This window comes from Oncorhynchus gorbuscha, linkage group LG03 (assembly GCF_021184085.1).
Source record: "Oncorhynchus gorbuscha isolate QuinsamMale2020 ecotype Even-year linkage group LG03, OgorEven_v1.0, whole genome shotgun sequence".
NCBI classification, from domain to species: domain Eukaryota; kingdom Metazoa; phylum Chordata; class Actinopteri; order Salmoniformes; family Salmonidae; genus Oncorhynchus; species Oncorhynchus gorbuscha.
The window spans coordinates 79,850,432-79,873,251 of record NC_060175.1 but is presented as its reverse complement, the minus strand read 5'-3'; the positions used below and the strand labels follow the sequence as shown (position 1 = coordinate 79,873,251).

The 22,820-nt window shown below is 40.1% G+C and overlaps 1 protein-coding gene across 5 annotated transcripts in view; it reads left to right on the top strand.

Annotated features, from left to right (window-relative positions):
• Nucleotides 1–2,494: 2,494 nt before the first annotated feature.
• pik3cd (phosphatidylinositol-4,5-bisphosphate 3-kinase, catalytic subunit delta) overlaps nucleotides 2,495–22,820 on the top strand; it is a 49,323-nt gene continuing 28,997 nt past the window's right edge. The window contains exons 1-8 of one of the 5 annotated variants that reach the window (XM_046343880.1): nucleotides 2,495–2,602; nucleotides 6,416–6,590; nucleotides 7,942–8,170; nucleotides 8,599–8,831; nucleotides 9,576–9,755; nucleotides 10,403–10,558; nucleotides 11,146–11,235; nucleotides 12,520–12,741. In XM_046343880.1, coding sequence (XP_046199836.1) covers nucleotides 6,450–6,590; nucleotides 7,942–8,170; nucleotides 8,599–8,831; nucleotides 9,576–9,755; nucleotides 10,403–10,558; nucleotides 11,146–11,235; nucleotides 12,520–12,741 — 1,251 coding nt within the window. In that variant the 5' untranslated portion in view covers nucleotides 2,495–2,602; nucleotides 6,416–6,449. Of the gene's footprint in view, nucleotides 2,603–4,485; nucleotides 5,351–6,415; nucleotides 6,595–7,941; nucleotides 8,171–8,598; nucleotides 8,832–9,575; nucleotides 9,756–10,402; nucleotides 10,559–11,145; nucleotides 11,236–12,519; nucleotides 12,742–22,820 lie in introns of those variants that run through there. The other 4 variants (XM_046343882.1, XM_046343879.1, XM_046343881.1 and 1 more) reach the window with 4 other exon arrangements.

Below are 22,820 nucleotides of genomic sequence, written 5' to 3'. Positions count from 1 at the left end.
GGGGAGTGTATTTAGTTGATATTTCACTATCAGTACAAATTGACATAATTTGTAAAGATATTGAACAAGACTGACACACATAGCAACCAAACTGAGGTTGAAGACAGTAATACATAGAGCCATGGCTAGGTGGAACTCTATTCCACATCAGGTAACTGAGGCAAGCAGTAGAATCAGATTTAAAAATACACCTTATGGAGCAGCGGGGACTGTGAAGAGACACACACACACAGGCACAGACAAATATATACATGATAAGACACGCACTCCTACACACACGTACACATGGATTTTGTATTGTAGATATGTGGTAGTAGAGTAGTGGTCTGAAGGAACACAATGTGTTGTGAAAAGTGTTAGGAAATGTAATGTGATGTAATATTTTAATTTAGAATATAATTGCCTTAATGTTGCTGAACCCCAGGAAGAGTAGCTACTGCCTAAAAACAAATACTGGGAGGCGAGTATAAAGAGGCCAGACAAAAAGTGTATGTCCCAAATGGCACCCTGAACCACAACAACAGATGTGATTTGTTTATGGACATCATAAAACAGTCATGAACTGACTTCAATGTCAGACTGACCCGGATTATGTCCTATGAAATGTTACTCAGCATCGTGTTGATTGAAAATGGCAACTAACAACTGAACATCAAGAATAGCCAGTCGAGCAGGCAACAAAATGATCTCTGCTCCTACAATGTTCAAGTATACTAGACAAGTTTGGCCATCACCTTGAGCTCGTGAGCAAAGCCGCCTCCTTGATGCAGACTACGTGCTGCGCTTAGGGCCCCTCATCTGCTAAGGGGCCCCGACCCAGGAGTAAAAAAGGACTTACTGATGAATGTTAGAAAAGTAGAATACACAAGGTGCAATTAAAACGTTCGGCAGTGCATTAGCAGGTTCCCAGTTATGTCAGTCACTCAATTAGCCCATGTCAGCTAACATTTTTTACGTTGTTAGGTAAGGTAGTCTACCAAGCTATCAAAACCTTGTGGTAGGCCTAGACATCACCAAATTAACCAACCAGGCACGCAACGCATGTGCTCAGGAGCCCTGACCTCCAGGGGGCCCCCATACATTTTGTTCATCACTCTCACACAGATCTCATATGAACATGGCATTGGTCATAGCAAAATGTGTAGAATTGCAGAGCATTAGCTTTAAAGCTGCAAAATGTTCTCTGACCCGAAGCAAATTGTGAGGAATTGAGGAAAATGTACTAGAGGCATGCAATATTTTGAAACCCCACTCAGCTGTGTGTAACATCCGTTTTTATGGTTCTTCCTCCTCACTGTTAGATTCACGATAAGTTTGCATTCTGTTCCAAACAAGAATGTTGTTGCTTTCCAAATTGCGTCTTAATATAAATAATTCTATTTCTATGATTCCAACAGTTCACCCAAGTGTTTTGATCTATAGTATATCGCAAGTCAAATCACAATTGCAATATTTGGAGAAACACAAAACGCAGTTAGATTTTTGGGCCAATATCGTGCAGCCCTAACACTTAGAGGCAGTTTCCCAAACACAGTTCAATTGAGATTCCAAAAACTAGGCTAGACCTGTGTCTGGGAAACCAAATCATAGCGTGGCACTAAAATGAATCAGAATTGTAGTAATTTCAACTTCCCCACTTGGGAACATGCAAACACATGCGATTGGGGACAGAAATGGTGCGTATGATATCATATTCACTTCCATTATTAGCCCATCAAAGATGGATACAGTTTGTTGTAATTTAAGATTAAATCTGACCATTTTTAAGCTTTTATCCATTCTGTATACATTTATTACATTTAGGTAACAATACTTCAAGCCTGAAATTACAATGCATTATGATACAATGCATTGTGAGTCTTGTCATGAGCATGTATGATCCCCTTTGTGTCAATTTAAAACTTGCAGTTTACAGAATTGTCCATTTAAAGAAATCTAGCCAATTTATTCATTACCACATTTAGTTAACAGGTAGTTAATCCAGAGATTCTTACCGTTGCCTTGATTTGGAAGTCTCATCCAGATAATCATGGCATTTGTAGTTCTTCAGGATATTCTAATTACCTGCTAATGTGACTGTCATATGTTGGGGGTAAATACAGGTGAATATATTGATAAAAGTCACCTTTTCTTTGAGAGATATACAAGGTTATCAAAACGTAACGCCAGGGTAAGCCTACATGAACACAGCCCTTATTTGATTTATTTTTTAAATCCCACTATGAGAAAAGTGAATGGTGGAAAAACGATTGGAACCATTTCCCTGTTTGACCACTAGGTTTTATGGATATTATGACTCATACTGAGGTACTCTATAGACCCCTTTTGCACCAACTTTTTAAATTTGATTGGATTTTGTCATGCATTGTCTTGCACTATGGTGACTGCTCAGTGATGGTGGATGGGTAAGGGCTATGGGGTCTGTAACTTTATATGGCCTGCAGTTTCTCTTCTGCACACTAACTTCCTGTTTTCACCAGCTGGTTGTAAGTGCACTCTTGTTACACATTGGTGTGTTTTTAGACTCTGATCCAAGTCCTCCAGCTGTTCACATTGATTGTAAAATGCTATACCTAAGCCCCTCTATCTAATGGTTTCCAAGGTAAGATAATATAGCACCCCTATTAAGGTGTGTGCATTTTGGATTCACTTATATATTTTTGGAATTCTTAGTACTGTTCATGTTTTCGTCTAATATTTGTTTATTCTAATTTGGTATCTTATTTCTTTATGCTATATTGTCAGAAATGTTTTAATTTACACCATATCATCCTACATGTTTATATACGTTAAACTTCAATCTTTTTTTGACAGTGGTCTTGGGAATGTCTAAATAAGGAAGAGATTCTTATGGGCATTTCAGATCACGCAGTTCACTGGCTTGAGTCTGACGGTTTCCATTTTCTACAATAGTACTATTGTTGGAGCCAAATTCCCTTACTTTCTGTCTCATGATAAATGTTTGTTTTGCCTAATTAGAATCATGAAATGTTGACTAATCAAATATAAATATGAATATTGAATTATGGAGTATGGTTGATGAAATCATGATATTGGTTTTCTATTATGGTTATCATGGGAAAGCAATATGGAGCGACACCTGGGCACACCCCTTTTTCCCATGTTCCCCTTCACTATACACTGAGTGTACAAAACATTAAGAACACCTTCCTAATATTGAGTTGCACCCCCTCATTTTGCCCTCAATTCATTGGGGCATGGACTCTACATAGTGTTGAAAGCATTCCACATGGATGCTGGACCATGTTGACTCCAATGCTTCCCACAGTTGTCAAGTTGGCTGGATGTCCTGTTGAGCATGAAAAACCCAGCAGCGTTGCAGTTCTTGACACAAAACAGTGAGCCTGGCAACTACTACAATACCCTGTTCAGTGGCATCTAAAACTTTTGTCTTGCCCATTCACTCTCTGAATGGCACACATAAACAATCCATGTCTCAAGGCTTACAAAATCTTCTTTAACCTGTTTCCTCCCCATCATCTACACTGATTGAAGTGGATTTAATGAGGGATCATAGCTTTCACCTGGTCAGTCTGTGTCATGGAAAGAGCAGGTATTTTATAATGTTTTGTACACTCAGTGTACGTATTTAGTGGTTTGGCATTATGGCTCAGCTAGGGCTCAGGTATGGCGGTACCGTACAGTTTTGAACTATGTACGCTGCTACTATACCCTTTTGTTTTCCTTTGAATCCGTTCTCTTTTTGCTTTGATCATGGATAGATTCTAACCTTTGAAATTACCTGTGTTTGGAAACGGGGAGGATTTTTAGCTTGTATTTACAGTAGCGGAGAGTTGAAATCCTTTTTTATGGTTGCTTTGGAAGCACTTCTGATCGCAGAATCACATACCTGTAGCCTCAAGGCAAGTTTTGAATTGTATTACGAATGGCCTTTTAACTATTCTGGTTTAAGTTTCGCTTTCCATGGGAATGGAGTCATTGTATGCTAAGTCAGTGTGGATTTAGTGGTAGTTTGTGTGTGTGCATGCGTGTATCTGGGGTTTAGTAGGCCCCTGGTGAATGTTGCTTATTCATCATTTTACTGTTTCTACTATTTCTGTGTATCTTGTGGGTTTTCCTTCACTGAAAGCAGGAAACTGTTGGCTCTGTTAACGGTTAGAGAGAGAAGTTTACTGGAATTGTACCACATGATGAAAAATGGATATCCGTGTTTTTCTGAATGGCTAAAGTCATTGAACCCTTTCCTAATTTTGTGCCGAACTGATCTAGTTGGTGGTTTAGTTGTAACATGAATGGTAAGTGCACAGTGCACATCTATTTGGCAGTTTCACCCTAGAACAACTGATCTTCATTGAATAGAGACATAAGGCATTTACATGCTGGGTATCCTGTTTAGGAAGTAATTACTGCGTTTTTTCCCCCTTGTCCTTATTTGGAATTTTGAAAATCGATTGTGTTGGTTGCTTGGGGACTGCATGATGTTTGATCTGATCTGTATCAGCTTTGTCTAGTATGAGGAGACAATGTACTGTATACGGTTTGTTGATGGGAAACTACACTCAGGCTACAATCCCGGTTTGATTAAGCCTACACCGCACTGAATCAATCTACATTTTGGTATGAATTGTAGCAAATTTGACATTATCAGTGGCCAATCTTTAAGGAAGCATTTTGTGAGGAGGGTTGTGGTATATGGAGTCTGTTAAAACAGATTTGTGTTTAGAGAAGGCTTGAGTTTAATCTGACATGGCTTTTTATGTGGATGAATGCATTATTTATTGATTGATAGATGTTTAACACATTTTGGTTTGAAGTCGTTGCCTCACAGTTGTGTTGCAAATGCTTTGTCCTGATAGACTATGCAGGAATATTATTTCACACACACACTTCCTAGTCTAAACAAACTTTGTAGACGTTCCCTTGGCGTGTTCCGCGATGATGAGGCAAAGCGCATTGTCGTGCAGTGAGCGCACTTCGCTGTTCCTTTAGAATAGACTGACTACGCACTGAAGGAGCTCCTCTTGCCTAGGAGCCTTTCAGATATAAAGCAAATTGCGAAAATTATCTTGTGTGGGAGAACAGTGATACGACGGAGAACCATAAGAATCATTTTTGGGGCACGCTATTTAGCAATGGATGAAAAGCATTGTCAGCGCTGGTAGAAGATGAAGAGATGAGCAACTGGCTTGTAGCAGATAAAGTGACTGAACCATAATACAGTAGCTATGTTGACTTATCTTTTGTGTGAAACATACATTTGTTTTATGTATTGCACAGTCTGACAACGTTTTTGGGGCATGGGACCTTATTTTAATTTTCGTTATTAGACCATTTTGATGCACGACCATTTGAACTCCTGTAGTTACAGGTATTTTGTTCTTCAATCTTGCTGATGTTTTGTGCTATAGGCTAGTATTTTACTCAATGTCCATTGTTGTAGGGGTACATTACTTTCACAGTTAGCCTACGTATAGTTCTACGTAAAAGAACGGATAAAATGTTTAACAGAATGTCAGCCTCTGTCTTCTTGCCTGTACGTAAGCACTGCAGGCTGCACTCAAGTAGGTTTAATAATTTCATTAGCACAGAATTGACACATTTTTTGAATAGATACACAATTCAGAAATTGAAAAACACATTCAAATTATGTTTTTGAAATGTCTCCATAACCCCCAATGTTCTGCTAATTTGGTATAATCATTTACTGCCATTGTGAGTCTTTCTATGCCCCACTGGTGACTGGCACTATTCGATTCTGAGACAGGGCTGAATGCTTGAAGGGATCTGGTTCATCGTAGTAGGCCTTCACCAATACTTACTATTCAGTAGGCTACCATGTCTTTAAAATAAACATCATATTTTTCATATTCTAATAATAATTGTATTTTTTAATCATATTTTCAGCCATGGAGCTGTTGCCCCCCATTTTAAATGCCTAGAAACATAAGCCTTCCTGTGATATCAAACGTGAGATACAATGTATAAAGTTGGCCTACACATAAGCCTACAAGTGAGCCTACAAAGCTAGCAGCATGTCTACTAAGAACAGGGTTGGAGTCAATTCTATTACATTTCACGAAGTAAACAGAAATTCCAGCCGACCATTCAGACATCATAGCAGACGCAGCACACAACGGGTTATCCACCTAACGGGTCAATTATATTTATGTTCAGTCTATTCAGGAAGTGAAGAAAGTCAAATGTTCAGTGCTTTGCAATTGGAATTCAATTTTACTTCCATATTAGATGGAATTTAAATGGAATTGACCCTAACCCTTGCTATGGTGTTAGTAGGCATGCTGCTAACTTCGTAGGCTCACAAGTATACCTATGGTAGCTACATACATAACACGTTATATTGAGCATTAATTAAGGTTGTTGCGTTGTCTTTGTGTCCTGAATGGCCGGCTGGGTTTCCTTTCCGGTGATACAGCAGTGGAGCTGACAGTAAATGAGAGACCGTCACGATGCCCCCGGGGGAGTATGGGATGCTGGGCGAGTGGGAGAAGGAGGGGGACCATGACATCATGATGGACTTCCTGCTGCCCACCGGGATCTTCCTGAAATTCCCTGTGTCTCGCAATGACACCATCGGGGCCATCAAAAAAGTAAGTCTTCGTTTCCCGGTCTGTGGCTGCATGACCCACGTTTAGCTGACTGTGTAAATGTGCACATGTATCAAGAGAGACCTGTATGTTGTTATATTTTTCGGTACCTTACAGATATTGTTAATTTGCTTGAACATGGAAACAAATCATATGGAATCGATACAAATTACACGTGCAAATGACAAGAAATCGATAAAAATGCATGTGCAAAAGGTTTGGGTCATACAGTATATTCTCATATATTGAAATTGTTCTATGTTTGTTCCCTGTTCCAAGGCAGCACCCTGTATTGCATTTACTGTTGATTGACTTGAGTATTATTCTGTGGAGAGTCCGATGGAGTTGAGCCAGCTCAGTGCAGTAAAACAGGTCTGATTCCTTTAGTACCAAAATGGAACTGGTATTTTAGTGCCAAATGGTACTTAATACCGCATTCTCAATGAATCTCAAAGAAACAGTCAAGGAAATATTTAGTAAATATTGGGTGACTTTGAGATTCTACTTGTAATGAAAAGCGGTATATAAAATAAATATGTTTACTATTATTAATATTATGGTTAGTCTTATTTTGAAGTAAAACCAGGTATAGCCAGGTCATTATAATAAAACGTTGTTCTCAATAACTTACCTCTTTAGATAAATGTTGGATTAATAAATTAACTTCACTACCTATTGAATTGTAGCTTGTTATGGAAGGGCATGTTTGAATGTGATGGTACAGCAGTAGAGAGAGTTAATGTCTCATCTCTCTAATACAAATCTGTCTGACGATTTGCTGTAGCAGTCAAAAATGCCCTCAAATCTATTGCATTTGCCTGTTTCTATGCCAACAGTCTTGCCTCTTCATACTGTTTGATTTATATGTGTTAAATAAAGCTACTGTTGGCAGCTTGCTTCAGAGATTTTGCTTGGTTTTATTTACAGGCATTTAGACTTCCCCCTGTAAATTACTCAATTGGGTGATCACTTGTTTTATAATTAAATTAATGTTTTGTCATTTTGATTAATTTAAGATGGAGATTTAAAAACCCTGACGGCGTGACCACTATTGTTGTTTGAATCCCCGATTGCCCCTTTAAAACATGCAATACTCCATTTATAACACCTGATTTGAATGCAGTACCAGTAGTGTTGTAGATGTTCCTGTTCATTTTAAATGGTGTTGTTTCTTGCTCTAGTGTGTGCAGTCAGCTTCCTCTTTCTCATGGTGTGATCAGTTGATTTGTGTGTTTGGGTATGGTCAGCTACTCTGTGTATTTGCCAGTCAGAATGTGACTGGGTGTGTAAATGGTCAGTATTGCTCATATTGGTTATGAACCCTGTGTGTGCTTGTGTGTGTTTGTTTGTATAGATGGTGTGGAGGAACGCTAGCAGCGAGCCCCTGTATGGAGCGCTGAGCGACGCGGACGCTTACGTGTTCACCTGCATCAACTCGACGGCAGAGCGTGAGGAGCTAGAAGACGAGACCCGTCGTCTGTGTGATGTCCGGCTCTTCATGTCTGTCCTGAGGCTGGTGGCCCGGGAGGGTGACCGTGTGGAGAAGCTCACCAACACCCAGATCAGCCTGCTGATTGGCAAAGGTCTACATCACCTCTTTACCTAAGTAGTCATAGGTTAAGTAGTATGTATTTTCTCTCCACAATCTAGTCCACACAGCCACGAGAGAATAGCAATTATGAAATCTACGTTTGAAGGCCAGTCTTCGATGTATGAACTAATGAAAATCACTTTTCTGGTCTACGAGTGCGGGTCATCGAGATAAATGATTTACTACGTTAGCTACGAATGCTTTGGGAAACCCACCTAGGCCTGTTAGATCTTGGGTAGAGGTAGCATAAAGTTTGTGGAAAACATCTTAGGACTAGCTTTTTGAAAATGACACCTAACAAACATAGATGTGAATTGGCATAATTGGTTATTAGCTCATTGTCACTGAATCACCAAATGCATTGTATCCTGCACGTTTCCAACACCAGACCTTGTGTCCACTCCTGTTCATGTCTCTCAGGTCTGCACGAATTTGACTCCCAGAAGAACCATGAAGTGAATGAGTTCCGGGTAAAGATGCGGTCCTTCTGTGAAGAGAAGGCCCAGGACCGCCAGCGGTTGCCATGGTACCAGTGGATGGAGTACAGCTTCTCATGTGATCTAGAGCCATGTGTTTCCCTGGCAGAGCCTGGGGGCATCAAGACAAAAGGCACTAAGAAGATCTTTGTCAATGTCAAGTTTGAGGCCAGCGATGTAAGTGCCTTGTTCCTCTGGCCTTTTTTTACTCTTATTCTCAATGTATGTCCTAGTAAATCAATCAGTTACTTTTTGTGAATTTGGGAAGGGACATGGGATATTGTGATTGGATTGGGATGTGAATATTCACCTTCTGTCAGCAATGATATCTTTGACTGGAAAATTCAGAATTTCTACCAATGCATAGACCAAGTTAAGATCTGGAGGATGACTTTTGATATAAAAAATATAAAAAACGTACACACTTTGGAAATTCCCTTCCCCTCCCACACACCACAAACACCACTCACTGTTACTTTACAAGTCTTCAAAACAACAGTTCGGAATCACTATGAATGTAGAAAGAAAAAAGAAACAGTTGAAACAGAAAATCATTAAGATGTGACATTTTTGCACAAAAACGGCCATAGTGACGATGGAAAGAACACAGTTTGACATTATAGCTACTACATGATATACTTACCAAGCCTACTGTCTAAAGTATTATTTTATAGAGTAGCCTTCATACCAAACGTAACTACAAAATGTACTGTAAAAACAGCACTCATAAAGGACTTAGCTTGAAAAGAAAGCTTTTAGTTTTCTTTTTTTATCAAGCTACTGCCTTTTCAAACTGCCTATCATCTGAAGCTATGGAAGACCATCGTTCAAGAATTACCAGATCAATATTTTTTCAAGTGACGTTGAAATTCTGATTGTAATGAAAACCGTTATATAAAATGAATCTATTATTTTCTGTAGGAAAGCTTTATGCTTCAGCAGGAGCCCCAGGACCTGCCGGTGATCTTAATGCGGAGTGCCCTAAAGAAGAAGGCCACTGTGTTTCGCTCAGTGCGACAGGAGAAGCCAGAGGACTACACTTTACAGGTCAATGGGAGATGGGAATTCATATACGGGAAATACCCCCTGTGCCAGTTCAAAGTGAGTAAACACAATAATACAAGCTTACTTCACTTTGAGTTTACCCATTTTCTCCATTGATGTTAACTGTTTATTCAATATGTTGTGCCTGGTATGTTAAGTCTGAGTTGGTCTGTATTTGTTTCTTATTTTGTCTACATGTTGCCTCTGTCTGCTCTGTGAATGTGATCTATTTTGTCTGTATATGCTAGGTATGTAATGAGAGCCTTTGGCTCTCTGGTCTCTAGTGGAATGACTCAATGTTTCGGTGGCAGGAGACTCCGTTGTTGGTTTTGAAACTCCTGCTACCTTCAGACCAACGATGACTCATATCACTAGCAGCCCTCAGAAGGGAACTGCATTGCACATAATTCAGCTGCATTATTAAGCTTCAGTAAATAACAGCCTCCAGTTCTCGAACATGAGTTCACCAGTGAATATCTGGACAGAGTAGGGTGGAGTCACCCCTAGATGCTGGTCTTGCATTTTGCCCAACAATTGAATTAGGATTGGGGGAGGGGAAGCTGATTCTAGATCTGTACCTAGGGGAAACTTCTCCCCGGAGTAATCTGGACCCTGGGAAATATGTGTGTGGGTGATCTGTGTGGTTGACATCCAACCCTTCTTCTTCCTCTCTTCCCTTCTTCCTTTCTCTACTCCTTCCTCAGTACATCTTCTCCTGTTTGAGAGGGGGTCAAACCCCCCACCTGACCATGGTTCATCACTCCACCGTTGTCAAATACCAGGAGGAGCAGGGCTGCCTGGGCAGCCAGCTGTCCAAGAGTCGCTCCTTGTCTAAGCCCCCTCCTCTACCCGTGAAGAAGGTGAATGGTCAGCCACTTGGGACCACAGTAATTTTTTATTAACAGAATGTCAACCTTTTTTGTATCTCTTACAGTTGTTCCTCAGCCAGTGTTATGGACTTTGACATGGCCAAAACATGCTGGGGGGGGGGTCTCCCTGAAATCATTAACTTTTTACACTTTTACGTGCATGAACTTTGCTGATTTGAACTCGCTGAGTTTTCTTGTTGTGAGTGGTTTTTACTGTCTGCTTTAGTTGTATGATCTTCAGTGTAGCTTTGAAATGGTAGCACCTATCTCTCCCAATTATCACACACAATGCTGCTAAATGACAATACATTTGTGTGTGTAATTTTGTATTGGTTAAAACTCTACTTCCCATAATTGATACCAACACAGAAAAGATGAACCAGGTTAGCCTTGTATCAGCTTCAGCTTTTGGAAGCTTTAGTTCCTCTTCTCTTCTCATGTTTTGTTGTTGTTGTTGAAGGTAAAACAAATTCACATTTTGGGCCTTGCATGTCACGCTGACATTAATAATTCACACAAAGCAGGAAACAATTTCAATGTTAATCTAAGCACATGTCCTATTTCTTTCTTACTATCAGCAGAACACGTCGTCTTTGTGGTCCATTGAGGAGCCTTTCCACATTCACTTGCTACAAGGCTACCGAGTCAACGCAGATGAAGGAATGAAGGTTGGTGTGGTTTCATGTGGGCTTTCGCGCTCTGACTGTTGCTCAATGAAGTGCAGCTTCGAGTTGTTTACCAATATCTCACTTTAGGGTGTACAAAGGAGAGGTGAAATGTAAACGATGGGGGTCATATGACCCTTACCGCACATTTCCCATAATTCATCAGAGGCAGTTGGTTAAAACTCTACAAAACAGGAAGTGGGGAGGGCCTATCTGGCTTTCACGTTACACTCTGGTGCCTAGATTCTTAGAAAAGGACAGGCTTTGCGCTCTCACTCGCCACTTGAACTTTTTTTGTTGATAGGAGAGATGGTTGTCGTTACTATTGCAGATAGGGCATGTTGATGTCTCTGACCTATCTTGAAATTTGTTGAGTTTCTCCGCCCTCTAATTACTCTACATAGAATTGTGATACTGTACTGTTGATATTGCATTGAATAACTGGGCAATATTATGTAGAAATGGACAATGCTGCAGATGATTTGATATACATGTCATATTTTCATTATAGAAAGGTTGTTTAACTTGGATCCTGTGAATTGGATGTAAAAGAACAACCAAGAAAAACACATGGGGAATTGGCTTAATGTTTTGTCTGTGTGTGTTTGATTCAGCTTTTTTCTTACTGTTACTGTTTAGATTGGTTGTTGTGTAAGTGCACTTCCGGACTCTTACCTCAGAGCCGAGCATGACTCACAGTAAATTATTTGTCCTGTCACATTGTTGGCAGGCAGAAATTTGCCAAGATACCCTAGGGGGAAATATCCACTCATACATTGTGTGTCCCAAATTGCACCCTATTCTCTATGTAGTACACTATTTTTGACCAGAACTCAATGGGACCTGGTCAAATGTAGTGCCATATGTAGAGAATAGGGTGTCATTTGGGTCATACGCACACAGTACTTTTCTAATCTGGCTACAACCCAGCCTGGTTTGAATATATCCAGGGTAGGCAATACACTGAATCCTTGAGGAATTGACTGCTTGATATTGAATTAATCACATTGGAAAAATAGACTCCACTGTTCATTCATGATTTTTCATTTACTGTAGCCATTTATTGTTCTTATGAAGGCAGTATGCATTGCTTATGAAAGAACAGATTCAGACACCGTACCATACCTTACCAAAAGCAATTTTATTTGCTTTGTGGAAAACAAAAAACAGATCAGTTAACACAAGGATGTCCAACTCAGTCTCTCATGTGGGTTCTTATTATTCGTGTGTGTGTGTGGGCGTGTACGTGTGTGTGCATGCGTTTATGCACGTGTTTGTGTCTCCCAGCTGGTCGTCCAGGCAGGTCTGTTCCACGGCAGTGAGCTGCTGTGTAAGGTAGTGACCAGCGGTGAGGTTAACGTGTGCTCCGAGCCCTTGTGGGACCAGAAGCTGGTGTTTGACATCAGCGTGAGCGACCTGCCTCGTATGAGCCGCCTGTGCTTTGCTCTCTACGCCGTCATCGAGAAGGCCAAGAAGCCCCGCTCCACCAAAAAGAAGAACAAGAAAGCTGTAAGTCTGCAGCTGTAAGAGCTGTTACACCTTGATCACAACGACAGCGTCATTGCTCAAAATAGTACGCAGCATCATCTGGATATGTGTGCAACAAAATTGAACCATTCACCTTCTGTTACCATTTCTATCAACAAGCCGTCTACGCATACAGTTTGACGCATATGTTCGACAAATCCAATGCAAATGTAGCGTTCCATTGGAAATGAATATGCTTCTGGTGTGCCAAAATGCAATGTCGATGTATAAGAGCTCAAGTTTAAAAATATCTATTTTGAATGAATTTGACAAGTTTTATTGACAGAGGGGAGAGTTAAAAAAAGAGAGTTAAAAATGTAGATGAGGATAAGTGGCAGAACGGGGGTTTCGTACCACTGCTGCCAGGGGTATATGTGGTCTGGGGGAGGCAGCTCTTAAAGCAGAGTTAATGTTTCGGCACTGTAGCTGTTAAAGTGATGGTCTAGAGCTGTTGTATAATTTCAATCCCCGAAAATGTCTATTTTGTAAGTGCGTAACCCTTTACTCTTGTACCTGTATACGTGTTGAAAATTGCAGGATTTGGGCACTGATAAGTGCCTAAATTGGAACTCAGTGACTGTACACTAACATAATATAAATGAAGTCAGAGCTCAGGCTCTGTGCTTCACATCGCTTTATGGGTTTTGACTGACAGACGTTCTGTTCTTGAGCACCGCACGCGACAAGAAGTTGCCCCCATCCCTCCTGCAACTTTTGCACATTTTTGTTCGCTGAGTGAGGGAAATGCCGTAAATTAGGGGGACTATGTATTTTGAAAGATGAGAAGCTGATAATTATAATACATATCGCTATGATGTCATACATGCAAGCCAAACACCCATTAGTCTGAATGTGCACTTCAATTTTCCATATCATAAAACTCATGTCATGTACAGTGTCAATGTTTATGATCACTATGTTTGATGTACAGTTACAAGATGACATGGCGTTATACCCTGGATTGTTCTGTACAGAAAGAGCCTGTTTGTCTATTGTGAAGAAAATGTGCCATGGAACACGCACCTGAATACACGCATATAAACTCCTTACTATGCGCACTGAAATTAGGATGTGTTTCTCTGAATTGCGCTGTGGAAGACTAAGACTGTAAGATCATAGTTTATATAGTGCCTTCAGAAAGTATTCAAACCCCTTGACTATCCACATTTTATTGTGTTACAGCCTGAATTAAACATGTCTTAAATTTAGATTTTGTGTCACTGGCCTACACACAATACCCCATAATGTCAAAGTGGAATTTTTACAAATGAATTAAAAATGAAAAGCATTGAGTCAAAAAGTAATCAACACCTTTGTTATGGCAAGCCTAAATATGTTCAGGTATAAAAATGTGTTTAACAAGTCACATAATAAGTTGCATGGACTCATGCTGTGTGCAATAATAGTGTTTAACATGATTTTTGAATCACTACCTCATCTCTGTACCCCACACATACAATGATCTGTAAGGTCCCTCAGCCGAGCAGTGAATTTCAAACAACAAAGACCAGGGAGGTTTTCCAATGCTCGCAAAGAAGGGCACCTATTGGTAGAAAAAAATAGACATTGAATATCCCTTTGAGCATTGTGAAGTTATGAATTACAATTTGGATGGTTTATTAATGCGCTCAGTCATTACAAAGATAACGGCGTCCTTCCCAACTCAGTTGCCGGAGAGGAAGGAAACCGCTCAAGGATTTTACCATGAGGTCAATGGTGACTTTAAAACAGTTACAGAGTTTAATGGCTGTGATAGCAGAAATCTGAGGATGGATCAACAACATTGTAGTTACTCTATTATACTAACTTAGATGACAAAGTGAAAAGAAGGAAGCCTGTACAGAATACAAATATTCCAAAACATCCATCTTGTTTGCGATAAGGCACTAAAGTAAAACTGCAAAAAATGTGGCAAATTAATTTTATGTCCTGAATACAAAGCCTTATGTTTGGGGCAAATCCAACACATAACTGAGTACCACTCTTCATATTTTCAAGCATGGTGGTGGCTGCATCATGTTTTGATGGCAGTCTAACAAGGAGCAACAATCAATTTGTTCATTTTTAAAAGAATAATGGGCAAATGTTGTACAATCCAGATGTGCAAAGCTCTTAGTCTTACCCATAAAGACTCACAGCTGTAATAACTACCAAAGGTGATACTAACATCTATTGACTCGGGGTGTGAAAACGTATGTAAATTACATATTTCTGTATTTCTTTTTCAATACATTTGCAAACATTTCTAAAAACATGTTTTCACTTTGTCATTTTTGGGTATTGTGTGTAGATGGGTGAGATTTTTTTTTATTCAATCGATTTTGAATTCAGGCTGTAACACAACAAAATATGGAATAAGTCAAGGGATATGAATACTTTCTGAAGGCACTGTAATTTAGCTAGTCATATTGGCAGTAGAGCAAGCTTTGAAATGATGCCCACCTGAACCAGATTGCAATTTATAATGGACTGTTTTTGGATTGTGTAAACAACAACAGCAATTGTGTGAGTGCGAGGATGCAGGGTTGTGTTCAAAACAATTACAAGTGTGCTTGCTCTAGTTCCTCAACGGCACAGCTAGTAGAGCTCAAAAAGCACCTTATAGTTGAAAAGTCTTCTTTGAGTCGTAAGTGCATTGAAATGACTTATGCATATACTTTTCATATTTCATCTGTAAGAAATATTTCACCCTATCCATACAGGCCAATTCCCACGAGTGTTAAGGGTTAAGATCCCGGACTATAGGGGGACACGACAGTTTTAGTTGAAGAACATATGTCACTGTACATGAAATCCCTATCTGAATTCGGAGGAAATGTTGGCACGTAAAACTGCTTTACAGTGAGCTCCAAAAGTATTGGGACAGTGACACATCTTTTGTTGTTTTGACTCTGTACTCTAGCACTTTGGATTTGAAATGATACAATGAGTAAAAGTTAGAGGCATAAATATTATACTCCCCCAAAAATGCTACCCTCCCCTGTTATTGTAATGGTGAGAGGTTGGCATGTCTTGGGGTATGATATTTGTATGTCTAACTTGGGGGGGTGCCTGCTATTTTTGCAGCTACAACCATGTTGCTATTTCAACGTGCTCTGACACACTTTGTGTTTCTGTGGTTGCATGGGTGTTTGTGTGGGTGAGTGTCAGTGTGTGTATTTGTTTGCCTGAACAAAACATGTTTCTTTGTGTGTGTGTGTGTGTGTGTGTGTGTGTGTGTGTGTGTGTGTGTGTGTGTGTGTGTGTGTGTGTGTGTGTGTGTGTGTGTGTGTGTGTGTGTGTGTGTGTGTGTGTGTGTGTGTGTGTGTGTGTGTGTGTGTGTGGGAGGCGGTGTATGTTTTGCTGTTGTCGGATTGTGCAAGCATTTTATTCGCTTCTACTCTTATCTGCTACACTATCACTCCAAGGAAGGAAGAGTAGAGCGTCAATTTCAAGGAATTATAAATGAAGTTTCTAAGCCAACCCACAGATATTTGTTGTATGTACCTCTTCTCTTAGGTACTTCCACTTTCATTGCAAAGACAACTTCCTTAAAGTGGAACTGACAGTGTGTTAACTACTTCACAGATATAAAACAATGAAACAATCATATCAGTACAAAAATACCAAACTTTCTAAGAGATTTTAAAACTAGATTATATTTGACGGAAAATTCCATCACGTACAGTAAGGCATTGTTGGCAGAATAGATGGATGCAGTTCAATGCATGGTTAATATAATTCATCAATACATTTCTTGGCAATCCAAAATATATTGTTATCAGGTTGTAAATCACAGCTTGTCTGGTACATTGTTTGCTGCCTCCACCCATTCGGGATGCACTGTTTCAGTTTCAATGACTCAATATTTTGGACAAGCATGCATTGGCAGGCAAGCTGCAGAAGGACGAGCAGGCTACTATTCCTCATTGTTTATCGGTGCAATTCTGACGGCCAACTAGCTTAAAAAGTTTGAGAGCGTTGAACTAATATTCCCTCATTAGATTTCAGCTAATATAGCTCTGGCAAGCATGTAGTTGTTCATCTTGTTGTTGATGTGAGAGGATACATTTTCATGGTTGTTTGGTCAATAGGACTGTAAAGTTCCCAAATGTAAGATGACTCCCGTGGTATTTACAGTTACACTAAGTTGACTCTTCCTTTAAACAGCTTGGAAAGTTCCAGAAAATTATGTCATGGCTTCAGAAGCTTCTGATAGGCTAATTAACATCATAAGACAAAATTATGTCATGGCTTTAGAAGCTTCTGATAGGCTAATTAACATCATAAGTCAGTTGGAGGTGTACCTGTGGATGTATTTCAAGGCCTACCTTCAAACTCACTGCCTCTTTGCTTGACATCATAGGAAAATCAAGAAAAATCAGCCAAGACCTCAGAAAAACAATTGTAGACCTCCACAAGTCTGGTTCATCCTTGGGAGCAATTTCCGAATGCCTGAAGGTACCACGTTCATCTGTACAAACAATAGTATGCAAGTATAAACACCATGGATCCACGCAGCCGTCATACCGGTCAGGAAGGAGACTCATTCTGTCTCCTACAGATGAACATACTTTGGTGCGAAAAGTGCAAATCAATCCCAGAACAACAGCAAAGGACCTGGTGAAGATGCTGGAGGAAACGGGTACAAAGTATCTATATCCACAGTAAAACGAGTCCTATATCGACATAACCTGAAAGGCCGCTCAGCAAGGAAGAAGCCACTGCTTCAAAACCGCCATAAAAAAAGCCAGACTATGGTTTGCAACTGCATATGGGGACAAAGATCGTACTTTTTGGAGAAATGTCCTCTGGTTTGATGAAACAAAATTAGAACTGTTTGGCCACAATGACCATCGTTATGTTTGGAGGAAATAGGGTTTGCGTTGCAAGCCGAAGAACACCAGCACGGGTGTGAGGGTGCTTTGCAACAGGAGGAAATGGTGCACTTCACAAAATAGACTGGTGCACTTCACAAAATAGATGGCATCATGAGGCAAGAAAATTATGTGGATATATTGAAACAACATCTCAAGACATCAGTCAGGAAGTTAAAGCTTGGTCGCAAATTAGTCTTCCAAATGGACGATGACCCCAAGCATACTTCCAAAGTTGTGGAAAAATGGCTTAAGGACAACAAAGTCAAGGTTTTGGAGTGGCCATCACAAAGCGCTGACCTCAATCCCATAGGAAATGTGTGGGAAGAACTGAAAAAGCTTGTGTGAGCAAGGAGGCCTACAAACCTGACTCAGTTACAACCACTCTGTCAGGAGGAATGGGCCAAAATTCACCCAACGTATTGTTTGTTGGAAGCTTGTGGAAAGCTACGCAAAACGTTTGACCCAAGTTAAACAATGTAAAGGCAATGCTACCAAATACTAATTGAGTGTATGTGAACTTCTGATCCACTGGGAATGTGATGAAAGAAATAAAAGCTGAAATAAATAATTCTCTCTACTATTATTCTGACATTTCACATTCTTAAAATAAAGTGGTGATTCTAACTGGCCTAAAACAGGGAATTACGACTAGGATTAAATGTCAGGAACTGTGAAAATGAGTTTAAATATATTTGGCTAAGGTGTATGTAAACTTACGACTTCAACTGTAAGTATTTGTGAGTCGTTTCAGGAAACAAGGTGTATGTCGCGCGTCACTACTTCATAGGAGCGTTTTTTGGCAGAAATGCCTTCTGGAACATGTGACCTTTCATGTGCCTTTATAGCAAACGTGTATGCCATCTGTAAATACAAATAAAGTTGTTAAATTATGAGCCTAGTTGGTTTAGCCACGGAAACTAAGCAATGTGCCATGGAGCACACTTCTGTCTATAATATGAGCTGGTCAGTATGTGTAGGTAATCCTTTATAACGCAGCTTTTTTGAAATATATCACATAGTAGAACTGCATAAGTGTTGCTCTCCACTTTCTGGAGGATCGAGTTTTTAAATCAGTGGAATCAGAGTATGGTAGCTCAGGAGATTAGCTAAGGAAAATTCTGGCGTTTGATTGCAAATATGCAGACGGAGTAGAAAAGAGAACACACAAAAGACTTTTCTATAAAACACCTGTCTCTGGATTACATTTTCAAACTAAGGGCAACCATGGCACCCGTAACAGAGAGGGAGAAGCGTCCATCCATGTATGAGGAAGAGAGTCTAGCTAGCTACATTTTCAGATATTACATGTTTCTAATTTTGTCAGAAAGTAATTTATTTCAAGTTAAAGTGTACTGACGCTAACGTTGCGTGTGATTTGTGTAGTAATATTATCCGCATCTCAGAGCCATTTGCATTGCTTGTTATAGCCTAATGTTAGCTAGCTAATTTTGATCCTGGTTGGTTGGTTAGCTACCTGCAGATTCATGCAGGGTAGTAATGTTATAAATTGGGATTATGGTTAATTGTATAGCTTGCTAGCTGTCTAAACAAAAGACTCCACTATGCAAGTAACTACTTCACTGCGACAACTGTCGATAGACAGTAAATTCGCTCTGGCTATCTATTCCGATTTCAGAGCACTCTCGTCTGAGTGTGCCAGAGCGCAGGTTAACTGATGAATTTACGAATGCTCAACCCCCATTGAATATGGCCGGTGTCAGTAAACTTAGGCAAAAAAACGTAATTAAATTGTTGCCATTTAGCACAGTTGCAGTCACCAACGATCTGGATAACATAAAAACAGCCTAACCAGCTCTGCTAAGGCGAGTATAATGGTCAGTGAGCTGTTCTCTCATTTGGGACTGGAAGTACTGCTGCTGTTAGTTCAGAATGCTCGGATTAACCCTACTTTTAGGCCAGAGCGTCCAGTGTGCGCTCTGAACGCTCTGAGAGCGAAACGCTCTGAATGTACTAAAGGCCAATCTTTCTAGTAGGCTTTCCAGTAGGTACCAAAACATTCAAGGGCCATTTTCTCATAAGTAAGGTTAACCTATTTCCCTCATTAAAATGCAAATCAATTTATAACATTTTTGACATTTGTTTTTCTGGATATTTTTGTTGTTATTCTGTCTCTCACTGTACAAATAAACCTACCATTAAAATTATAGACTGATCATTTCTTTGTCTGTGGGCAAATGTACAAAATCAGCAGGGGATCAAATACGTTTTTCCCTCACTGTATACCAGTTTCTAGCTTTGAGTCTCTACTTTTATCCGATGTAAAAACAAAAAACATAATTTCAAATTTTGCGACATAAGACCGAATCGAGTCAGTCGGTCACATTTGCAAAAATCCAGTCAGGTATATTTTGTGGCATATGGCGAATGCGTGCTAATGATGTAAAATCGTGCTGAACTTGCTTACTGCCTGTAAACACACTGTCCAGTTGAAAGTGAATGATGGCAAGCTTATAGGCATATTTTCATAAAGAGCTACTGTAGCTCTGATTGGCTATGGCGTAGACTCCGGTCCTAGGCCAGGCAGATGTTTTTATTTACTGCAGTTTCTATTAATAGTCCAAATGCACGGCCGGGTTCCCACTCTATATTGCTGTATTATTTTCACAAATGCCTTACTTTACGTCATTCTCAAACATTCTATGAATTGATGAAAACGTGAAAATTACCATGTCTAAGTGCTCACTTGTCAGAAAATGTAAAAATGTATTTAATGTTGCTAAAAGGCTGTCAGTTCCACTTTAAATGGCTATTATACTGTTTCACATTACATTTAGAGCTGTGGATACTTTAAATGGAGGTGTATGTTACGTTCACCAGCAAGAAAACCAAAAATGTCGCTCAAACAGAAGGGGGAACTAACGAAGAGTCACTGATCAACAACTAAAACGAAAACAGGTGGGGTTTTAGGAGGCATTCTGAAAGACACTCATGGGGGCATCCAATGAAAGTTGGCTAGCGAGAACAACTGGAACCTAAAAGACACCCACCATGAGTGCCCACTAAATTTGCCCAAGAAGAGGCTGTAGCTCAGTTGGTAGAGCATGGCGCTTGTAACGCCAGGGTAGTGGGTTCGATCCCCGGGACCACCCATACGTAGAATGTATGCACACATGACTGTAAGTCGCTTTGGATAAAAGCGTCTGCTAAATGGCATATATTATTATTATTAAGCGGGCATTGTGTCAAGAAGCAGTGCAGCTTGGTTGGGTTGTATTTCGGAGAACGCACGGCTCTCGACCTTCGCCTCTCCCAAGTCCGTACGGGATTTGCAGCGATGAGACAAGACTGTAACCACGAAATTGGGGAGAAAAAAACACACCCAAACAAGCAAACCAAAAAAGTGGAGCAAAATTAAATCAGGGAAATCAGACAAAGGAATGTTTTTCTATAAATTAAATAGTGAACGCCAACTAAAGGTGTTGACCCTCCACATCTCTCAAGACAACTGGAGCACGGGGCCAGCCACTCTGAAATACAGGATTTGCAGCGATGAGACAAGACTGTAACTACCAATTGGATACCACGAAATTGGGGAGAAAAAAACACACCCAACAAGCAAACCAAAAAGAGCTAAATTAAATCACCTTCCCAATAACAAGACTGCAACCAGCACAGGTGTTATGACACATGACCAATGAGGTGACACCAATCAGTGCCCCTATGTGCTAATGAGCTATACACGCTAAAGTCCAACCTCAAAACATAAATGGAAAAACCAAAGCATGTAACAATGTATATCTGCTTAGAAACATTACCCAAATGTTTGTTCACTTATCTTTTCATCCTTCCGACCCCATTGTCAGTTTATTTGAAAATGTACCTACTAAGCAGTTTGCATGTGTCATATGGCTGTTATAAGGACATACAGAAAAAAGTAATGTCTGTGTTATGTGTAGTTTTTTTTGTTTCGATCAAGTCAAGGATATCTCTTATGTTCCCCTTTTCTGCGAAATGTCATAATAGTTTCACTTCTGGACATGAACACACAGTTAACACCACCTCTTTGAATCTCCATGCCATTGGTTACTATGGACTTGTTTGCCATTGCTTCCAGGAAGTGGAACGTATATGTAGTTGTTGTGTATAATACTGTACACTGAGGCCTGGGCTCAATTTCCCCTTCTTAACGTTGCTCTTGTCACAGTCCTGGGTGTATTCATCAGTGCACACCGTAGAAAAAACCTTTGGCAATTGAAAATGTTTTGCTACAAAAACAAGGCTACTCCCTCCCCGTTTTGCCCTGTTGCTTCCTAGTGAATACACCCTGGTTTAAAAGAGGCATGGTGCGAGGCCACATGTGTGCTGTGGGGAGCTAGGCCTCAGCGACTCCACTTCTGCTTTCTGGGCCACTTCTCCCTTCCGTCACCCAGAGGAGAAGTCCTCTCAGCAGGCCAGACAGCGGGCCTACATCCCTTATAGCACCCTATTTCCTGAATAATGCATACTTTTGATCAGGGTCCATAGGGCCATGTTCAAATGTAGTGCACTGTGCCAGTTGGAACACACAACAGGAAGCGAGAAGTTATTTTGGCTAGCCATGGCCACTCGCATCGGCTTATTTTAATTTAGCTTGTTTTTTTAGCAAGTTCACAGCTGAGCGATGCACTATATTGGTTTTCCCGCCTTAGCTTGAGAAGCGCTTTCCCCTGACCATTTACCACAAGTCATTCTCATTAAACCTTGTGCCAGGAAGGGAGATTTGGACATTTATGATTCATTACAATCATTCAATACTTACAATACAATGACAACTCAATTAACCTTTATTTTATAACTCTAATATCAAGTGTTTAACAGTTTCTGAGGTTAATTGAAATCCTTGTAATGGCCAATTAGATATTGTGTCTTGTATTGTTTTATGTATACTGTATATTGAAATGCATTTCAAGCAATTTAATGTAACCATAGAGGCCTACAACACAAATGGCTTGCGAGACATAATGATATCAGTTATTATACGAACGAAGACCTGTTCGTTAACCACAGTGGAAACTCTTTCGCAAAGTGACAGTGCTTTTTGGTGGTGCAAGAATAAGTCTGTTGTTCATTGCACCATTGCCATTCTCAGTCATTCTTTTCAAGACTGGAGGCTCCATTTAATCAATCTGGAAGTTTCCAGTTTATGGCAACACATCATTCCTCCCATGCAGCCAGGTATCCAGTTTGAATTGAATATCAAGT